This window comes from Achroia grisella, unplaced genomic scaffold (assembly GCF_030625045.1).
Source record: "Achroia grisella isolate CSIRO2021 unplaced genomic scaffold, CSIRO_AGI_Agris_v1 utg152, whole genome shotgun sequence".
Lineage (NCBI taxonomy): Eukaryota > Metazoa > Arthropoda > Insecta > Lepidoptera > Pyralidae > Achroia > Achroia grisella.
In genome coordinates, this window is record NW_026712648.1 from 1,487,510 (window position 1) to 1,511,166 (window position 23,657).

A 23,657-nucleotide genomic window follows, 5' to 3' on the forward strand; every position below is an offset into this window, starting at 1 on the left:
GGGAGGCCCCCGCTGACACCGTCGGCTGCACCCGCCGACGACCGTCCTTATCTTAAGTACTGACTTACCCTATTGTTTTATTGTTTTGTTATTGTATTGTATTGTTGTATTGTTATTGTATTGTTTTATATTACTATTTCTACTCTTATTCTATTCTTTTGAACAGTGGTAATTAACATTACCACTGTTACTTATCAGAGGCCGATATGCCTCTGTTCTTCCAGTTTGGAAAAAAAGTGTCCCGGCATCTTAAATGCTTTTATAGCATTCAAAGCCGCCAAGCCCGTCCACTTAGTGTTCGCCCCCCGCGTCCCCAATGATGACTCACACTGACGAACCGAACACTGACACTGACGAATAGGACGACTCGCAACGGCTCTCGCCGCTTCCCCCGACCCAAGCCGACCAAATCGCCCGCCATGGAACAGGACGATATATTGACGCTCCTAGTATGGAGCTCGACGCCATCCGCGACGGCGACGTCCCCTCTCCCATCCCCCGGTCTCCTCAGACGAGGACGATTTTATTCTTGTTGGCAACAAGCGTGCCAAGAAGAAGGGCTCCAGCCAGCCAAAACAAAGCGTGCCCATGACGGCACCGCTAAAACCGCCCCCGGTTTAGCCCCGCCCCCGTCATCATCCAGGACAAAAGTGCCTTATCCAATATGCTTAAAAACAAGCATATCAATTTCAGCCATGCTAAGGCTACCTCACTAAATAGTATAGTCCCATCATATATATATATATATATATTGTAATTTTACCCAAGGAGCTCTCAACAGACTCCATCCTTGAGGACCTTCAGTCCCAGAATTACCCAACGCACGAACATCATATGTACCAGTCGCGCTCACGCAACAAGGATATCGACCTTGTTCTAGTCGTATTAGACTTATCCCCAGAAGGCAAATCGATCTTTGATATAAAGAGCGTTTGCCAACTATCCTCACTCTCCGTAGAGGCGCCTCGCAAGCGTACCTACCCCGGACAATGCCACCGTTGTCAGAACTACGGGCACTCTGCCCGTAATTCGCTCGCCCACGGTGCGTCAAGTGCCTAGGCGATTTGCGGCCATAGGCCCAACACCCCCACGCCCCCAGTTGTGCCTCACAGAGGGTCAACCGTGCCTTACCGCGGTTGCTCGCGCGCCCCGCGTCCCGCCAAAAAGAAGGCCACCCACACCCAACCGTGCTCCGGCACGTGCCCCCGCCAAGGCTCAAACACAACCCGAGCCACTCTTACCCGCTCCTCTGCGTCCTAACAATGCCTGGATTAAACCCCAGGCGATTGTAAGCGTAGCACCCAACCCGCCCGCCCAGAAAGCCCCGCCCGCCCAGTCGGCCCCGCCCGCCCAATCGGCCCCGCCCATGCCCATACACAAACCCGTCCCCAAAACACTGCCCGCGGCCCCCAGTTGGGCCAACGGCAGCTCCCTCGCGCAGGACTTCGCATTGGTCGCTCGCCAGCACCATCGACCCTAACGAGATTGCCCTTCTGGCCTCCAAGCTCCGCCTGTATAAGGAGTCGCCCCAAAATAGGCTCGCAGCCGTCTGCGAGCACATCGGCATACTTACCGCCATCCTCAATTTTAACCTGTAATTATGGGTACTCGAGCTCAGAGAGAAAAGCCTCGGTCCGTTCGAATAGCGTTTTTTAACGCGTTCGGATTAAAAAACAAAAAGGAAATCGCCTCCTTTCTCACTGACAAGTCGATATTCTCCTCGTGCAGGAGACCCTTGGTTCAGTACGCGATCCTAGAATCGCCAATTACAACTTAGTTAGGAACGACCGCACCGCCTGTAGAGGCGGCGGTACGCTCATATACTATAAACTGTCCCTACATTGTATACCGCTACAAACACCGCCTCTCACTCATATGGAGGCCTCCGTCTGTCTTCTCGGCATGACCGGCCACCGACCGCTCGCCGTGGCATCCGTATATCAGCCTCCCGGCAAACTACTGCTGGAAAGCGACCACTACGCGCCCTCCCAGATATCAACAGCGCCACCATTTGGCTGGCGATTTGAATTTGCCACGTGTCCACGACAAACGGCCACAAACTAGACCGACTAGCCGACTCGCTCGAATTCGAGATAATCGCCCCGCTCCGCCCTACTCATTATCCCCATAACGTGAACCACCGACCCGAATACTGGACATGGCACTGCTGAGGAACGTAACCCTACGGGTGAGCTCCCCAGAAGTCCATGTCTCGGACCATCGACCGGTAACCCTCCTTCTGGGCCCCCCGCCCGACACGCCACTACCAACCAAAACAATACTCGAGAAATCTCTCGAATCGACCGACACACCGATACTAAACCGTATTCCCGACGTCATAGAGTCCACCGAGGACACTCTCATTGCGATCGACTCGCTTACTACCCACCTGCAGTCGGCAGTCAAGGACTGCTCCAGGGAGGTACCGGCGACGGACGACCGTCGCTGGCAGCTCCCCGATGACGTAAGGAGGTTAATAAGCGATATAAACGTACGATCGCTAGAACCAAAGCGTTAAGGAGCGCATCGCGCAGATCCGGGAAAACTAGTCCTAGAAGAGATAACGCCATGCCACACCGCGTACTGGCGCATCGAAATCTCTCAAAACCGACCAACAGACAAACGACATTAGTCCGACCCGACAACACTATAGCCTTCTTCGACGAAGACAAGGCTTGTTAGCGTCCAATTATCCTCCCCCAGCACGCTCCCAGTCGAGGCAGGTCATCTCGAGAAGATAGACACCGAAGTCGAACGCATCGCGTCCACCCCGCCCACCGAATCCCTCTCACCAGTCACGCTTGATGAGGTCAAAACGCTAGTTAAACAACTACCTATCAAAAAAAATCACCCGGCTCAGACGGCATATCGAATAGATTAGTCAAAAGTCTGCCATCCCAACTTTTGTCACGTCGCTATTTTTAACGCGGCGCTGTCCAACGCTATATTTCCCGACAGCTGGAAAGAAGCCGTGGTCATTGGCATCCCCAAGCCCGGTACAAATAAATCCGACCCGTCCAGTTATCGTCCTATCAGTGGCTATAGGCAATACGAGCGAATCCTCCTCGCCCGCCTAAAGGAGTTTATATACTCCAAAGGCCTGCTCATCAATGAGCAGTTTGGCTTCCGAGCCAAACACTCATGCGTCCATCAAGTGCACCGCATCACGGAGCACATTCACAAAAACACTCTGTACTTCGCCACCAAGTCCCCCAAAGGCGGTACAGGCGTAATATATTTCGATGTGGCTAAGGCTTTCGATAAAGTCTGGCACAACGGCTTGATTTACAAGCTTCATCAGAGGTGTCCCCGACAGGCTAGTACTCATTGTACGAGACTTCCTGTCGAATCGCTCTTATCGCTACCGTATAAACGGAGCGTTATCCGACCCGCACCCCATACGAGCCGGCGTCCCTAGGGCGCCGTCCTCTCTCCGATGCTCACTCGTTGTACACCAACGACATCCCTAAATTCTCCGACTTAAAAGTCGAAATATCGCTGTTTGCCGATGACACGGCTCTCTTTACATCCGCCAAGTCCCGTGCGACAATAGCCAGACGGCTTTGATAATGGTTCCGTCGGTGGCGCATAGAAGTCAATCCCGAAAAAAGTGCAGTAGCAGGGAATTCGACTCTATGAATCACCCGATCGAACTATTCGGCCAAAACATCCCGTGGGTTTCGAAAACGAAATATCTCGGCGTCACCCTAGATAGGAAACTAACGTTTCGTCCTCACATCAAGCGTGTCCGCGACCGAGCCGCCTTTTTGTAGGGCGACTCTATCCTTTTATTAACAAGCACAGTAAAATGTCGCTTCGCAACAAGCTGACATTATACAAGGCTTGCATCCGTCCCATCATGACCTACGCTAGTCCCGTATTCGCCCACATACCCTACTGCTCTTAATTAGGTCATTCAGAATAGGTTTCTGCGTCGAGCCACCGGTGCGCCGTGGTTCGTTCGCAGCGTAGATCTCCACCGCGATCTTAAGTTCAAGCAGTTTATGAAGGAAGCGTCTCGACGCTACTTACTCTGCCCAATTAATATAGTCAGTGCGGTCGACTACGCACCGAGGAGTAATATCCGACATACGCGACAACGTCGCCCGAAGCACGTTCTCATTGACCCCGACGACCCCATAACGGCAGGTAACCTCCCCACGGGCCCACCCGTTCCACCCCGACCACACTTTTACACACACACACGACACCGTCCTCGCCGGCGAAGACGACGACCTCAAACACACAATATCGCGCATTCAACCGGGCGCCTGCGCGCGCCCGTGCGCTCCACACCGGCGCCCCCGGGCGCCCCTCCGATCGATCCCCCGTCCAATTCAAACGGGGATCGAAATTACGACGGCCTGAGCCGAGGTTCGAACCCCTAGTGGTGCCCTCAGACTAAAGTCGTATCCGTCGGGCAGGAGTTGGCCTTCAGCCGCTCCATAAGTCCTTCCGCGGGTTTGGAGTGCCATCTGCACTCGCCCCATAACGTCCGGTGAAGCTGTAAAGGCCAGCTACGGCCAACAGCATTAGAGTAGTCCGAAAAAAAAAAAAAAAAAAGTATGTAAAACTAGTATCTGAATGATCACTTCTTAAACTTTTTGCACAAGTGTTTACAATTATATGCACTACATAACAGGATATTTCAACTCAACAATAATCACAGTAAAAAATTCGTTATATTGTGTGGATAATAAAAATATTTATTAAAATATACGGTAATCTTTAAAAGCTTATAAAAAGTAGGCACACAACAAACAGTTCCCACTTTCCATCAGCTGGGTGTAAGCCCTTCAGCTTGTTTGCGATTCCCAGTAGAATGTAAAAAAAACGTTAACTGAAGAACCATTATTGCCATAAAGACCTACCTACCTTATCATTTTGAGTGCGAGTTGTAAGCCGTCTACCTCCATATCATTTGTATGACTAAGTTATCACTTGTTTACATAAATATGTCCTTCGAAAAAAGTTAATAGATACCTACTTATTACAGTGTTGGTTCGTAGCAGTTGATTTATGGAAGAAACTTACCAATTGAAGGTTTTATATAAAATATTAAATTGAATGTACCGACAATGGCGCAAATCACTTACAACATCATCGGCTATAGTTGATAATTTATTAGATTTTATTGTTTTGATCATAAATTTTAGTTAATTATATTTTTAATGGCCTGGTTAATAATTTTAGTGCTAATAATATCTTAAGTTTAGTTGGTCAAGAAATACAGAACTTTAAAAATTACATATATAATGCAATGATTTAACGAAACTTTTAAAATAATAGCCATGAAATATCTTAGCTCTATGTCTGTAATAATATTATAATAGCCTATTTTTTGCATCGAAGAAAGAAAAAAAGATGATATAGATGAACTTGCTTCCATGTCTTAACTTGATTAAAAAATTTTGAAATATATCGATTCAGTCATCAACCCCGAGATGTACATTTTGAGTTCGATCACTGAACTTAATTTTACTGTTGGTTGGTTGGCTGTATTCATTTAACAAATAAAAGTACCTAAATGAAGAAATGGACGCCATTCTATTATAGAAACAGCTATATGCAATCGCGAATACAGCTAATATACAGGAGTATAATTAATATAACAAGTGATACTATTCCTGCTGAGCATACGATGCTACAAGTATAAACTATGAGCTAAATAAAGTTGAGGCGTGTTCTCAGAAAGCTCGGCGGTGGTCGCCTGCTTGCCAGTTCTTTGTTTTTAAACGTGACCCGAGTTTTCGATGCACGCAAATTAACTAAATTTAGATCACTGACACTCATTGGTCGGTCTTCTAACGATTGCACTCCACCACATGATTCGAACTTTTTCATTCATACGTTATTTAATTGTTTGCCGAGAAAATTCTTGTATTTACAATGAATCTATATTTAAAATGTTGTTATACTTTTAGAGATCTAAAAGTAGGAGGCAACGAGGAATATTAAGCTCTGTAGATTTTTTTAAACAGAGTGTAATTGTAGAGTATTAATTATATTATGAGACATCTCTAAGAACATATTTTTAATATTGTGAATTACTAGAAAGAAACCTATATGTACATTTCACACATTATAGTACATATATATCTATGTATAGGTACATACATGTTAATTATTTGTTTGACTTCTGAAATAAATATAATTACTTTTTAATCTTAATTTCTTTATTAAAATTCCAGTATTGTTTCATTATTTAGTTCACCAATTACAGATGGAAAAATAATGATACCTGTAGATTCATTTTTCGCAACAAACAATGTTTATGTATTAAATAAACTTATAAAACTTGTTTGTCAACCAAGAAATAAACGCCATAGTCACACTTTACAACTTGGAAACAAACATGGCATTATAAACCAGAACAAGCAAGGGGAGATTGTAGTACCTACGAGTATAACAAGAATAAATGTAAACCAAATGACATTATCTACGCAGGATACGTTTTATTCACCCGGCTAAATGACAAGGTCACATCTATTGTTGTAGCACTTTGTTTTACAACTTATTAACATAAAATTGTCATTTACATACATATAATATTGCGCGATGTAGGAAATCGCAATCTATCGCTACTTCTGCATTAATTACTAACAACTGTAACAAGTTAACAACTAACTTGACGAGTTTTGTGTATATCTATGAGTACTCACATCATTGAAAGGGAACGATTTACATACAATGAAAAAAATATATTATGACTATTGCTTGCATTTTTCGTTACATAACAATTACAGGCGAGAGCACACTTGATACCTAAAAGTAAAATCATTATTAACAATATAATTAGAATTAAAATTAATTGAAATCGTTCACTACGTTAGATGAGTTGGTCCAATTAAACCGAAAAAAAGCCACCAAAAAATTTCGATCCTAGAACTGACTGAAGAACGTCGATCCTGTTCCATTATCCCTTGAAAATGTAATGATAATAAAATTGTCATTAAATATAAGATATATACTAAACTAGTTGATTTACACTTGGACTGATATTTTTTTACTATTTTTAAAAGATAATTTATAAGGAATAATAATTTGTATGCAAAATTGAAGCTACCCCTTACTTGAAAAGTTATTCCATTTATATCCAATATTTTTCTTTTAGTTGATAAATTCGTTAGGATCCCGTAAATAAGCATTGTCAACCCAAATCTGGCACTACAAGAAGTCTATCCTTTTGTGATACAACAAAATGTCTCAACTGGTTTTAACTAAATTTTATAAATGACTAGACCAATATATAAACGGGTGTATCAGTATCAGTCGAGCGAATCATAAGATACAGCCTTCATGCCCTTGAGCCTTTCCATTGTATGAATACACAAGTCTATGTAAATTGAAAATTCAATGTAGTCGATTGTTTGAGATGTACATATAAACTTCTTGCCAGTTAGTTATAATGTGATTTTGTTTTAATTTCTGGTTTATTCACACATTGATTTCATACAGTCGCAAGATGTTTATCTTGTCAGACCTGCAATGAAAGGCTCTGGCTGTTTTAATATAATCTACAGGTATTATCCATACCTAAAATAAACATACTTTTATTATTTATTCTATCTGTTATCACTTGTATCAAGTCATTCTTCTGTAATTAAACGTCATACAGCGTCTAATACCTTTTATTATTACTCATCTGGACAAAGAACATACAATTTTGTGCTTACACGATTTTATTATTCAAATATTATGAATGCCAAAGTGAGTACATTTGTTTGTTACGCTTTCACGCCTTGACGGGTTAACCAATCATCATGAAAAATAACATACATATACTACTTGGTACGGGGTAGGAGACATGGATATGGTACATATGTGGTATTATGGTAGGATAGGTTACATTTCGTTCAGAGAATTATGGACACGCTAACAACATCTCTAGTAAAAGCTATATTATACTAATATAATTCTGAAATACTGTGATCTTTGAGAAATTATGTATTTTTTAGGTAGATTAATTTCTGGGAGTAACATAGACTATATATTCATTATGTTAATATATAACATAATGAACCAAATTGACAAAGAATTTATGTAAGAATTTAACATGTCAACGGGCAACATTCCTCGCGAGTGCCGTCGTGGGAAACAGTATAACTAGTACAAAAATAGGATAAATCATACTTTCGTTAGAAATCGATCTAGCATTTTAATTCAAACGCGTGCACCCTCTCATTGTAAATACCCGCGTAGGGGCTTGATAGTTATAGATTGGAGTACCGCTAATAACTACGATGCGGGCTCCTAGTACATATTCCCCACGCCTAGCGCCTCCTTGCTCGTTTCATGCCCCGTTTTTAGAGTTCCGTAGTTAAGTGACTGGATCGCATATATTTAATTTCGTTAGGTGTGTTTTGTCTATCCATTTGCATTTTAATTACTTACTTAGGGAAACAGAGTATAATCTGGCTTCAAGTTTAGTATTGTTAGAAATCGGCCCTAACGATTAAATGAACGACTAAATGAGAGCAATGAAAGATGAAACTTGATTTTTTGGCAATAATTATGTTTACAAAGATATATAAAATTCGTCAGACTGCGGCTGACTGCAATATAAATTTAATCAACTGGTATTGACAATTGTTATTTAGTCTCATTTGTACAGTCTGGTACTATTATATATTCTATGGGTCTTGCTTTTAATAAAACAGAATAACATCTAAAATATTACATTTAAAGAATTGGAAGCCATTAAAGGACATAGATATCATAAAGGTAATCAGAAATGTAAAACTTCTGAAATGTTAGAAATTCTAACCTTAACTATCTATTACTTACTATTAACATCATAGAAAATAAAACAGATTATCTCAATTTCATTACTAACAGTCATTAAAGCACGGGACCGCAATATTGTGAACGCGATGCGTTCTTTTCCGGTATTATATTGTGACGGTTGGCTCATTTACAATTACAATATTGATTTCGCTAAGATAAGAACTAGCCTCCATTGTAAATTACAACATGAGTTATATTTAATTGTTCACTAGATTGTAAGTACGTATTTCCTACAAGTTGTAGATCTTATTTGTTTGTGTTACGTATTATGAACCACCTATAATATTATTTATTTGTAATTAAATATATTTCTAATTATTCCAATTAAGGGGAGAAGGGATCACAAACTATTTCACTTCCTTAAAAAGCATAAATATACTAGAGAGTGTGCTACACTCTCAACTGCTATAAAAAACAAAATTTAAATAATTTTAAATATGTAAGTAATACATACTATATGTATTATAGATTTAAAAAAAGTAAAACTGCTTAAATCAGAACTAGGATCAATAACTGTATTAACGGCTCTAAAAACCTTAGATAAATAAAAATTCTTATTACAATTTGCGATAATATTCTTATGCGGCCCGGCCCTATGCTGCATAAGTTTTATATATTTTTCTTTTCATTCATATTCTTGTAAATCGACTGAAAATCATTTTTTTTCTCCGCTCTGTTAACCTATAACATACGTTTTTATATTTCTTTTTAATTATAATTTTCATTGCTGCTTCTAATTCACTACTTCCTAAGCCACGCTGTGTTGCATTGACTGTAAGAGATCGCTTTTAGAGATAAGTCTGCCTTTGCTCACATTGTCTCTAATTAATATTATATTATTACTGTTTTAGGGTGGAGTAAATATATTTTAATTTTCAATCATTAATTAACAGTTTAATGAGTAATATTTATACGTCTTCTTTTACTGCTTGTTGAGGCTTATCACATTATATGGACTTATAGCAAACTTGTAGATTTTATGTTAATAAATGTGTACAAGTGTACAATAAGTCAAATGTATGATTACATTATTATAAGTACGAAGCTAGCTACTACCATTTTGTGTACGAAAAGAGGAAAACGTGAAACAGTTATATTATTTATCACGCACTATATTATCATTAATGTTCAACTAGCGTACTTCAACCGTCGATTAGTTAGGGTTGCCACCCCAAATTAGAGAATGGCTATAATCTGTGTATGGGGCAAATATGCGGGCGCGCCGATGCGGACCATCAACGTATTTTTTTAATAAACTTATTAATATTGAAGTCGTATAATCAACTTTATGGCTATGTTATCATGACTCATAATAAACTGAAGCATAAATAAATTTAGCAATCTGCCGTTTAATGGAGAAATCAAAACAGGGAAGATTAATGTCATGGGAACATAACGTGGGATTCTGATATTTTTTTACTCGTTGTTAATTTGTAATCGAGTCTATAGTAAAAAGAGTAGATTGGTTTCAATGGAGGTGTTAGTATATGGGCAATAATTACGTTGATTTAATAGGTTACAGGAAAGACAAATGAGACTACAGAAAAATGTTGCTCGGATTATGTGTTCCAGATTCAGTCCCATACAGCCAATAATACTGAGATTGTTTTTATTAGAATACATTATCAACACAATGTGGACGTGCAGTAAAGCAATTACGTAGTACGGAAGCAATCTACAAACGAAACTTATTACGTACAGTGGTACGTAAGTTCCCGTGTTATCTTATGTAGCCGTTTGCTTTTGTAATTTACGTCATGGATAGTTATTTTTTTACATCATGAGTAGTATTGAATATCTATTTATGTAACTATTTATGTTTACTGCAGTAATCTTCGTTTAAATCATCTGCGTGACCGCTAAATAGCTTGCTGAGAAGAATGTTTTTCGGTTAAAGGATGAGATAATGCAGTTAAATTAAAGGGGTACAGCGTAACATCTTATTCCTCTGAAATGGCGACGAATGGGTGGTTACAAGTGATGACATTATATTTCAAGTCCCAGTGCAAGGTGTGGGTTTCTTGTCGTATTGAAAAGCTACTCGCCCCGTATTCGCACGGGTGTACATGTATTATATATATATATATAAACCTTCTTCTAGAAACATTCTATCTATTAAATAAAGAGCTTTAAAATCCGTTGCGTAATTTTAAAAATTTAAGGAACGATAGGACTTTGTTTTAGACTATGTAATAATGATGATTATTACGGCCTTTGAGGTCTAGCGGTTTAGCACACCGTTGTACTTCCAAGTTCCGCGGGTTCAATTCCTCACACAGTACAAATATTTGTATTTATGAGTACGATTGTTTGTATGTATTAACAAAAAAAATCTAAGTATCAGTAGCCAGCCAGTACTCATTAGCCAACTATTAACAAACTGGCCAAATAGTTTGGTATGATAAAAACTGGTATATTTATATATATTTACCAAGTAGGTATATTGATAGTATATAAGAATCAACGTTTTACAGTTAGTAAAATAGGGTGGTGTTTGTGACAAATCACCCTAGGGATGTCCTGTGTGACGATAACGGTCAATAACGCATGTAGGGGAGAAAGGTTAACGAATTCACTTATCGACACTTATTGCTTTTTAAAATAGGGTCGATTCCATACAATGACCACTAGCATATTTTTTGTATTTGTTTAATTGTTTAAAAAATAATTTGTAATTGAAGTAACTGCCATATTGTTTAAATATTTAGGGATAACATAAATCTTTCTGTAGAATGTATTGAGTGGGACCCTTTCTTTATACATATTAGTTTATTACTATTATTTTTAGAATATGTTAATTACACAATTGATGCATGGTTTTGACAAAATAATAGAAAACAAACATTACTTAAATAACTTTACCATGACCTTAGTCTACAAAAATATTAATATTAAAATAATATATACATTGAGGATATCATAATAATTAATTATATATACTTAGAACGGCGTGATGCTACTAATCCGGTTTGTAAATACCAACCAGTGTACTTTTTATGATGTAAATGTTGTTTGGTATATTTTTGTCAAGTAATTGCAGCCTTGATTTTTCACACCTTCCCTCGTGGCTCACCCCTAATAGGAAATGTCATAATGCACGCCATCGTATATTTAAATGCTCATCATCTATGCGTGTTAGAGTGTAGACTTAAACTTTTATTGTGTATAAATTTGCCCAGTATGTGGGACACGCGCATAGCACACGACCCGCATCACATAATGCATCTGGGGTGCGTTTAAAACATTATTTGCAATAGCCTGCATCAGCCGCACTTTTGCTTTTATTTTAAATCATAAAACGATGTAACAACAAGAATTCCGTTTACGGTTTACTTTATGGGAATTCTTTACCTTTCAGTTTGTGACCTTTCAGTTTTTGTCTCTTAAGGAGAAATCTATATTTTGATCACGTTGATTGTATTGCGTGTTTGTGGCAGATGTGACAAAGCTTTGACTGCCGTGAAAATTTTATTTATGTGTATCGAAATCTCAACGTGTACGTAAATCAAAATAATCTCGTATTTACCTCGTACCAAAGACCAAGAATTATAATTATTTGTGCAAGAATCCTCGCATAGTTTGCGCCTGGTCCCTGCTGTGGATTCTCCTAAGACTAGCAAATATTGTTTTGTGTAACCGGAATGAAATTGTGAATCATCGCGTCAATGTCCAGATAAAACTCTGTCATCTGAATAGTTTGTACTCGTATAGTCATTAGGTAGCCGATTACATTGTCTTACCCTATTAATAGATACGAGCATGTACGCCACGTAGTTGATAAACGAAATATTATCGTGCGTCGACCCTACAGAGAAGTAAGACTTCAGCATTAATCATAGACAAAATGTAGAGATATGTTATGATTATATATGTGTACATGTAGGCAAGACTCTATTAGATAAAGAAGGTATATACTCGTTTTATATTCATAAGGTATTCAAGACATCGACACTTTGATTCTTTGTTATTGTCGTATCCATGAATCCATAAATGTTTATAGCGAATTTGGAATCACATATTCTGCGAATAACACAACGGGAGTGAAGATTTTTTACTTAATAGTGGAAAACTTTTGTATTAAAATCCTGAAAGTGATTTCGAAATCAGAACATCGGTTCCCCTACTGTTTTAGTATTCATATAACTGTACGCAAGTGAAATCGCATCCAGAATCCGAATTTCACAATTTTCAATTCAAAATGAGCACGCGCTAAATAAATCAGTTTACTTTCTCTCAACTAACAATTTGCAAATTGTACGTTCACTGCCAATTATTCTCTTTATAGTTGGAAGCAGATGTCCAAGTAATGATGACATTATTGGCTAGTCAATTGACACGTTTCAAGTTATGTCACGATGAGATTTGTTTTCCGTATGTAATGTAAATTACATTGTCTTTAGTCTGTTAATAATAACTTATGTCCCTCCACTTATACAATGTTAGTATAATTTCTTATTATTTTAATTAGATCACAGCTTGCAGTAAGTTAATCAGTCAATCAGTTTCTCTTTTTAAATTAGATATATGTATATTTATATAAACAGCATGTATATTATACTATTACCTATTACATCGTTTTTACTTCCTTTAGTATGAAGGTGTCGGTGGTCTAGAGGTTTAGCATACCGCTTTATTTCCGATGGCAGCGGGTTCGATTACTCGCATGATAAAAACATTTGTATTTATAAATATGATTATTAGATATATGAATTTAGGAATTTTACCTGTTGTCTAGTATCCATAGCTCAAACTCTATAACTTGAGACTAAGTGGTAGTGTGCCGTCTGACGCAAGGAATAATTTAATGCTGTCTATCAAATGTAACACCAAATGAATATGTTTTTATGACATGTAAGAATAAAATAATAAAATATCTTTAACAGTCTAATCATAATTGTTGAGAACTGGCGTAGCGAGTCGAGGCGATCGCTATATAGCTCGCACCTTAATTTGCCTATACTAGCGCCTAGTATTTATGTGTAAGCAAGAGGAGTCGTGTATCTACATGGCAGTGTTCATCGTTTACATGTTTATACAATTTAGCCCATACATAATATGTTACAAATTATTCATGGACGGCTTTTCTGTCAATTGGTTTTTAAATTAAAATTATAACGCAACTAATTGTATTAATTAGCAGAAGGTGACAAACAGGTTATTCTTAATTTCCTGTACCCAACTCTAGTACCTGTACTGAAGATCGAAAATGGGATAAAGAAGTATGAGAAGTGTATGATAATCTTAAGTTATAAATCGGTCAATGTGCTGCAATCTGTAAATAAAACTAGCCAAGTACAAGTAAAAGCATACAGTATTGAATTCCGTGTAGAAATGAGGATGTAAGTTGTGGTAAATTAATAATGATTTTCACATAAATTTAATTACATATGAACTGTTAATAATATATGTATTGTATTATATACTAGTGCTGCCCGCAACTTCGTACGCGTGTACATTTTTAGATCACAATTTGCTGATAGTGATCAAATGAGAAAAATAAATAAAGCATCTATAAAACGCATTTATTGTTTGATTAATAAATGAATTAAAAATATTAGAGATTAATTATTATAGAACTAATTATAGCTTCCTTTGGACCATAATTTTTCCCAATTTTTTTTAACTTATATACCTATTTATATATACATGTGCAGTTTCCGCTAGTCACGATTTTATTAAGACGAAAATAATGAGAACAAGGGCCATCAGAAAAATCTAGATTATTTATATGTATATAATATAAATACAGCAATTTAACTGGCTTTATTAACGAATGCCTTACTCGATGGTATTTAGTTGTTTTTCAATTATTTTTATATGATCAGCCGCAAGTACCGTTTATACAGCTAAAATATATGATAATAGTAGTTTTATAATGTATGTCTAAATGATAATTGATGGTTACATTTTTCTCAGTATTTAGTTATGGCAACAGTAATGATTATAAGCTGTAATTAATTCAGAACATAAGATCAAGGTTACGATTGGATGATAATAGTTTTTGTTGATATTCGTGACCAATCTTGGACTGCGGTCGGGATAAAAAGTCGGCGTGTAATTTTAAATGGGCACCAAAAACTAAAAATGGGTTTATATCGAAGTCGCATGCGGTAGAACAATATAATTTAGGAAAACAAAGGCGAAGCATTGTGTTTTGCATCTACATGAAAATCACAGTTATAACTATAACAGTGTAAAAATATATTTTTAAGTTTATTAATAAAATTAATACAAGAAGTAGTTAGTATACTCTATATTTTTTTAGACGAAAAGTAAAATATCTATGAAAACTTTTATGCCGGAACTATGTAATTATGGAACTATGGAACTCTTTTCTGGATATGGAATTTGATGATCCATTTTGCAATTAACTATTTTTAGTATTTATTTATTTGTAATATCAGTTTTATCAGCCTATAAAATTCTACGTACTCGTCAAGGCTTCTTAGTATATTTAAACATTTTTGGAATTCACTGATGTTAATCAAAACTGGATTAATAATGTATTTTGGCAATACGATCATGATAAAAACAGGCATGAGACAACGTTAGCACGTACCAACCAGAGCCATTTTCATCATCATGATACGGAACAATAAGTACAGAATAAAATTATACTGAGCAAGCACATGCGCCAAGGCCGCGAGTTACATGCGGATATGCCAAGCTTAAAATTAATTTGGGTTGCCAACATACGAGCCAGTATGTACTTACACAGCGTCTATGATTGTATTACTCTACCTTTTGCTCCTTAGAATCTTTAATAGTATAAGACAAAGAATCTGTTAATATCTCTCAGTTTGTTTCTCCGATTACTTCTTTTAAACGTAGTAACAGATTTTGATTTGGTCTTTACCATATTTCAGAACACTCCTTCCAGAAGGTTTGTATATATAATACATGCATATAGTTATATGAATTCTGGAACATTAACTGTACTCAAAAAAATTAATAAAGACTGAAGAAGAATTCGTTAGTGCTCCGAGGCACCACGTCGCACTGTTTGGGAACAACTGTTTTATACTATAGACAATGATAATTTCATTTGAAACATTATTTATTCACACATATGTGACTAAGTAATGTGTTTAAAATTAGTATTTTAGGAAATGGTATTACCTAACCTAACAATAATTAACCGATGAAACCGTAGCTAGAAACCTGAAATTGGGAACTATTTTAATTTTGTAATTTCAAATTTAAATACTAATGTAAAACTATCAACTTAAGCACCAAATGTAGTAGATAATGCATATAAATACTTCTATACATTTATATAGTATCTACGATAAAACACTCATAGCTTGATATACATACATGTAAGCGAGTCTACGATTATTCATATGAAATTCATTAAATTTAATCTACTTGTATGTCGATCATTGACCCACAAACACTAATCATAACTACACACTCGATAACGAAAGATTAAATATATAACACTTACATAATAACACGTATATTTAATACATACATATGTGTACACACAGATATCCGTACATATATGAATATCATTTAACTATTGCTTTTTACGTAAATATATATTATACTGTAATGGTAAAATATTATTGAGAAGATACTCTATTGAAAAGTTGTTATATGTTTACCACATACTTGTAGTATGTAATAATATAACTGAAATTGTTCAATAATGTTCTTTCAGACACAACATCCTTACTTTCTGATAGCATATCAGCAAGTCTATTTATTCTGTACTAAGCACTTCCGTCTCTTACATAGTATTCGCGCTTAATTTCTTTTTTTACTAACTCGCTTATTGGCTTATCCACTTTGCAAAATCTGAGCCATCCATCACAGTCTGAACTAGCCATTAGAACGACTTCCTATTGTGTGTGTAAGTGTGTAAGTAAGGCAGTGGCGTGGTGTAGAGGAGTTGAGTTATTATCTAACAGTGAAAGTGTGAGTGTGTGCGCGGGTCGGTGACGTAACCTAGAGTGCGCAGGCGCCGCCGCTCGGCCCGCGCAGCCGTCGGGCGCTCGCTCCACTCTCACTGTCGACGATTGATGCTGATATTCAAGTAAACAACTAGGAAGTTACAGGCAAACCAGATTTATTTATTTTCACATGACTTCAATAATAATAACAGTTGGCATTATTATTCGAAACTGTAATAAGGCTTTATATATAATAATGTGTTACATTATATATAACGCGTTGAAGTCTTTTGATTGAAGATGTGATTTGCCCCGCACACAATTCTGCAAAAATTTTGTAAACAACTTTATCGTCGATTTATTTATAGATACCCATTTACTTAAGAATATATGTATTTATTTCATAAACAAACTAAAGTATGAACTTACCAATTTATACCAGCAAATTATAGTTTACGTTTTTCTATAATTAAATATTATATTCAAAATCTATAATTATTTAAGCTGTTATTTTAACACAAAGACTGAATACATAATGAATAATCTCGGAAATGTTGTTTTTGCTTGTAACCACATCATCACGGTCGAGTAATCATAAATGATGGTTTTTATTACTGTTAGTTACGTAGGCACTTATAAGGAAATTTTATGCTTTTTTTAATACTTACGTCGTAGGTACGCCGATTTAAGACCAGTTCAATTGCTTATTTACAAAATAATGATAAGAATGATGACATTAAAGCAATAAGTAAGCTATTACAACATTAGAAAATCTATAGAAGTTAAACTTTGTAAAAAGTTGTCTGTACCTAATTTACTTAATACAGCTGCCAAAATGCTAGTTTTGTTAGCTGTTCGGTTGAAAGGTAAGATCAGGCAGTGAAATTACAGGATTAAGTGTATGATATCCCAGCGCTCTGAAATGAAAACGCCTGAGTGGTATCACGGACGTCACAACATAACGTAATATCTTCTTGGTGTTCATGTAGTAAAGCGACAGTTACCACAAAACATTGCCATACCAATTAAAAAAAATGTATTTGTTTTCGTACTTGTTGGTAGACATGGAATATTGCCGTAGAATGAGTATTGTAAACATCATTAAAATTTGCCGACTTGACACTTAGGTACATGCCACTAACATTTAGCTTTGTTAGATATTATTTACTGGCTTCGCACTATCTGTGGTTTTCTCCAATTGTATGTAGGTATACAAAAATCAACATTAACCTTTTGTATATAACATTGAGATTTATATTTTGTAATTATTTATGGTTTAAAAATTTATGACGCAAATAAATTATGTGTTCTTCAAATATCATTCTAACAAATGTTTACTGAAGTGTGGATGACTATTATAATATTAGTACAAATATCATTTACATTTTCAATGGTTACTTCATATCACATCAGAGTACATACTATTGTTGTAACGGATCGGTGGACTGTATTGGTGTCTAAATGATGAAAACTAGATTTGTATAGTAAAATATATATAATAATGCAGTTGTAATCTAATAAAGCAATAAGACACATGTGAAAAAAACATGACATATAAAAATAACATTTCTGAAAATATATTAAAATTATAATAAAAATATCAAAAGAGTTTGCGGCGGTCCGTCGCCGGTAAAAAGGAATAGTAGAACGGTAGTAATATTAATGTGGTGGATTATTATTATTATCTTCATACCAGTTTCCTTATTGAAATGATAGAGAACACGAAATTTCTCTTCTAACATACCCGTACTTTTGTGCCCTTGATAAACAATATAATAAACTCTCATGTTATATTCCCTATTATCAAATCTTTCGGATATAAATGAACTTTATAGTTTAGTTTTAAACTATGTATTCAGTACTCTAATTTTCCTTCGAATTTACTATTTTGTTTATCAAAAATTATCAATTGAATTTTTGGGTTCGGGGAATCCTCATAAAGTTGTGATGAATATAAGACAAATTATGTTATTTACTATGCTATTTAATATTTTATGGTGTTAGTTCGATCAAATATATTGAATATGTCAAGGTCACAATCAATATAGGGATGCTGTCAAGGTTAAGAAGCAAAGGATGACGGAGCGAAAATCCTGCGCACTGGAGTGGAGCTGCCCAATTTGGATCGTACCCCGCGCCGCGCCCGCGCCACGCTCTGTAGAACCAATTTCCAGTTTAATAGTTTTTTTATATATAGGTACAACGCACACTAACGCTTATTATTATTTATTATAAATAGTTACATGGTCGTCCTTTTCCACAACTAGCGACCCATTGTGCGTGTAGACAATAGGTAACAAAATTAGATTTTTAATCGTATTTTGTATATCATCGATTATGATTATATTTGAATAGGAAAATAGTTAAACTATAGTAATCTATATAGTTCGAAAATACAGCAAGTTAAAGTTTTATTTGACTGGTTATGTAGGCTCGTCATATAATGATGCTGTCATAATTGCATATTTATTATCAAAATTATTTATTACTATTATTTCCATTACATATTGCATCCTGATGACAAAAATAAAATTCCTGAATATCTGATATGTTATCATTTCTCTCATTATTTAATCAAATTCAACTTTATACAATTTCTCTCTTTCCATTTGATTATTTTCATTTTATTTGGTTTAAATCTTATTCTTCTGTGGTTGTTGTTTACAAACTTATTGAAGAGTTCGCTGTTTAGTGTTTACTATGATCTAAGTGAACATTAGCTCGGCTTCTTTTATTTTTTATCGAAAATCAATATAACACATTTAAAAAAAATGACTTCATCGTCAGAGGTTTTCATGTACTAAGGTTAAATAAGTAATGTAAAGGTGGCATTATTTTCGTGAATAAAGTCGCATTTTAAGCCAAATCACAAATTGATTTAAATAATGAAGTAGCTGTAGGCATATTAATATTTTGATAGAAGTATCTTAAAGAATTCCTATTAAAAGTTCTTATCGACATTGATTGTTTAAGAGGCCGGCTCTCCTTGACATAGATGATGTCTTAACAAACTAATATAAATATTTAAATAAAAGAGTGTAGCGACTTTTGAAGAGTTAAACATATGTATATTCCCCATATTATATGATTTGGAATTTACATAATACAACATATTATATTTTAATTACATATTACGGAACACAAAGATTCGTCGTTTTATTATTTTATATTAACTGTACAATACAATTTACATTCACCTTATAGACAAATTTACATTTTAATAAAACAGTTTTTGTTACATGTAATTTGAAAATCCATTAACTGTTTGAAAACTGTCTTTTGGGGATTGAATTTCAAAAGTTCGTTCGTTTATATTATAGCCTCTTTGTCATTTGCACGTTCGTTGCTGACGTCAACAAATCTTGTTCATACTAATATACTCGTACGTATAAAATGTACATATAAACATTTATTTATTTATTTAAACATTAATGCACAAATACTATGTATATGAATGTACATATGACGAACGCCTAAGGGCGTTCTCTCAGTGCATTTAAGGCAAACTGAGAAATTAGTAAGCGGCGCATTACAGTTTACAAACATACCTACGTGTAACTTTACGTCATAATTTATAAACATAGAATTAGTAGTTTCATAATAATATAAAGATTTGTTATTTTATCATCATTAATATATCAAATGTAAATCATCATTAGAAAATATGAGATTGACTCATCAAATGGTAATTGTTATAACTATAAGTGATAACAAATACACACGATATCTTGAACACTATAAATCCTATAATGGTGCTTACACGTTGCGTTTCTTGATGTCGTGTTATACTTATAATGTCACTAATTATATTGATTTCTCAAAACTCCATTAAGTCTATTTAATGACTTCAGAATTTTTTTATCAAAATATTATAAATTATATGTAGAAAAAAACTTATACTATATTTAGTCTAATTCATCACATATAAGCAAATGATGTCCTACTTACACCTTCTAAGGTTTAAGAGAGATTTTAAATAATTGAATTGAGATAGGTATGTGAAATAATTAATAGTTTCTGATACATAATGCAAAGGGATGGAGTTAGTTTTCTGATTCTGAACTTGTAATAAAAAACTTGTAATAAATTATCACATTTTGTTCATGGTGTGTATCAAAGAATTGTGGTATATATCAAGTCGTTGACTAATTTAATGTGCGTTTGTCCTAACATTTTTTGATCCTGAGCTTTCGTTTATTTGGTATATTGAAAATCACTAGACGTCGAACGTGTCAATGAGAATTGTACGTGATGACCTTCATTCTGCCTACCTACTTGCCATTAGGCCATAATTTATTTGATTTGTTTGTAAGCTTTATTTAATGTATGAGCATTATAATATATCGCAGAACACAGCACAAAGACTGACATTTACTGCGTTGCTTACAAACACGACACCGGAGAATTATGTTAGTGACGGGGCAGAATTGACGCTCTAGTGGGTTTCGATTCGTACCTAATAGGAAATGTAGTTTACAACAAAAACAATATAAAGAAAAATAATTCCAATTCATTTTTCTGTGTCTTTTTTAGTTGCATACTACATGCGTACTGACATTTTAGTTATTTTACTAGAAGTTATAAGGAAATCAAATTCGCAAGGTGTTTCTTCTACTGATAAATGGTCTTAGGGTGTTTTTCAATTAACTGCCAAAACCGATGTTTACTAAATTTTAATCAAATGCATTTTAGCAATTCTTATGTTAGTCTCATTTGATTTGCATAACTAAATATACTTACCTGTATATATCCAATTTTTTTAACATTTTTCGATCAATTCCAACTCAAATAGGCGTTTTGTGAAGTTTTGCCTTTAACAATGTGCTAAACTTATTATTACCAGTTAATTGGTAATTGGTCAAACATCAAATTATAATCAAAAAGTATTATTCATTTGACGTGGTTAGGTTGTCACTGAATATATCATTCGAAATTTATAATTTCCAAGTTTTGGCAATACTAGGCACGAACTCATTATCAATTTTTTTTATGAATCTGAATAGTAAATTATTACTTTAGTTTGATTTTTACTCTACTTAACTACATACCTTCGTGAGTATCGAAATTACTAATATGAATCTAATACCTGACTGAATTGTTACTGATCTGACAATATAAGTAAAATACCAATGTTCTAATTAGGTATACTAACCATTCCACGCTAAAAACGTATAAGAAAAGAACAGAAAGTATAATTACATTACAAATAGCAGAAACGCACGAAATTGCGTCCGGAAGACCCGAATTAAAAATGATACGTCATCAAAATATCCAAAATAATATTATGCAATGTTGTCGTGCCGTTGACGCAACGTTGTTTTCGTGGGCCGTGGTAAGTGTGCCGCGTCCATTACGGTCAGCCGATGGCCCACTGAGCCTGTAATGACGTAAGTGAGCTTCCGCCAGTGGCCCGCGCCACCACCGTGTCGCCGTCGCCGTCGCCGCCGCCGCCGCCGCCGCCGCCGCCTGCTCGCCCGGTGAAAGGTGCTCTTTATGTCATACCTATACAAACGATTACTCTAGAACTGAGCTAGGTTTTATATGGTAATAACCAGGTTATACAAGGACCTTAATACGCCTTATCTGAAATTAGTCTTAACGAATATTTGTAAACAGAATTAAAAGAATTTCGATTAATTTTGTTTTAAAAATATTCTTGAAATTGTAAGAATTAATAGTGTATGTAACATGCAATGCATCGGACAAGATAAATACAAATTAGATGTAATAATGAGAATTAAAAGATAAATGTTTCACAGGTGAAGCTTGAACTAACCTATTATGATCACTCAGACCATAGCATCTGAGGATTAAGTTGTGCAGGTCAACTCTGAAGTCAGGTAATCTCAAGATCAATTTCCATCGAATCCATTTTTATAATGTCCTTTTAAAACACATTGAAGACTAAACTAAATTATTCAATAAAATCATTAGTTAGATTTTTCATTCACAAGAAAATATAGAATAATTTTTGCTAAAAAATTGCACACCAATGTAATTACATACCCCTGTCCTACGCATAGGACAGGCGCCATTCATACTGTCAAGTAACTAAAGCAAGTAATAATTATTTGATATTATATTACGTAATTATGACCGTTGATTATGTGGTTTACCAACCTTTGATTATGACATTTATTGTCTAAAGAATCATCCAATACATTGATAAGTAACTGATATTAATAGTAATAACATACAATTATATGCTTGATAAATGTCCTGAGGCGTAGTATCAGAACACGGAAATAATGCGCAATTGTAGAGTGATAGATAATGTAGGTATAATCAATTAAGTACAGTCTGTATATACCTACAACTCATCTATATGTATATAATTCACAATGATTAAGGATACTACTATATTTTCAGAATTAAAAAAAAGTATTACGCGTAATTGTAAATATGTATAAAGTTTATTATATGTGTGTACTGTAGTATTAAGTACCTAATCTGTGACTATACGAATTATTTTGATATGGTTAGGGGTCTCATCTAATATATAAACTAAAATAACTGGCAAAAAAATATTATTAGCCTATGTAGCATTTTTATTAGCGAATTCATTACATTTAAAATTTATCTATATGTACTTACACGAACCGGTAATGATTTTCTTGTAAATGTCTTATCATTATCATCACAATAGGATGATAAAATCAATGTTATATCTCCATATTATATATAATAAATATGCAACATTTGTACTGGTACAAATTTTTCTCTACATATTCAATACTTTTGGACATTATTATAATTAAAAAACAGTCTATATTAAATAAAATAATATTACGTATCTAAATAATTGGGCGCTGGCTGCAATTGGATTACGTTTCGGTTGACACTACAACTTCAGCAGTCTCGTTAATTAACTGCGTAAATAGTTGAAGTATTTTATCCAGTTACTGTTCTAAATACTTTCAAGTAAGATAGATCGAAACACGCGATTGGTGCTGACAATTGGTAGTGTTGTAACAA

General features: G+C 35.3%; 1 protein-coding gene across 1 annotated transcript; it reads left to right on the forward strand.

Annotated features, from left to right (window-relative positions):
* Window positions 1–419: 419 nt before the first annotated feature.
* On the forward strand, window positions 420–1,480 carry LOC131840924 (uncharacterized). The gene is made up of 2 exons (XM_059189138.1): window positions 420–650; window positions 959–1,480. The coding sequence occupies exons 1-2, from the start codon at window positions 420–422 to the stop codon at window positions 1,478–1,480; spliced, it is 753 nt and encodes a 250-aa protein (XP_059045121.1).
* The last annotated feature ends 22,177 nt before the right edge of the window (window positions 1,481–23,657 follow it).

Excerpts from the sequence above, each read along its gene's own strand:
- LOC131840924 (XM_059189138.1), top strand. The coding sequence starts at position 420 with ATGGAACAGGACGATATATTGACGCTCCTAGTATGGAGCTCGACGCCA. Across the intron at positions 651-958 it reads CGTCATCATCCAGGACAAAA|AGGCGCCTCGCAAGCGTACC; the intron begins GTGCCTTATCCA and ends CACTCTCCGTAG.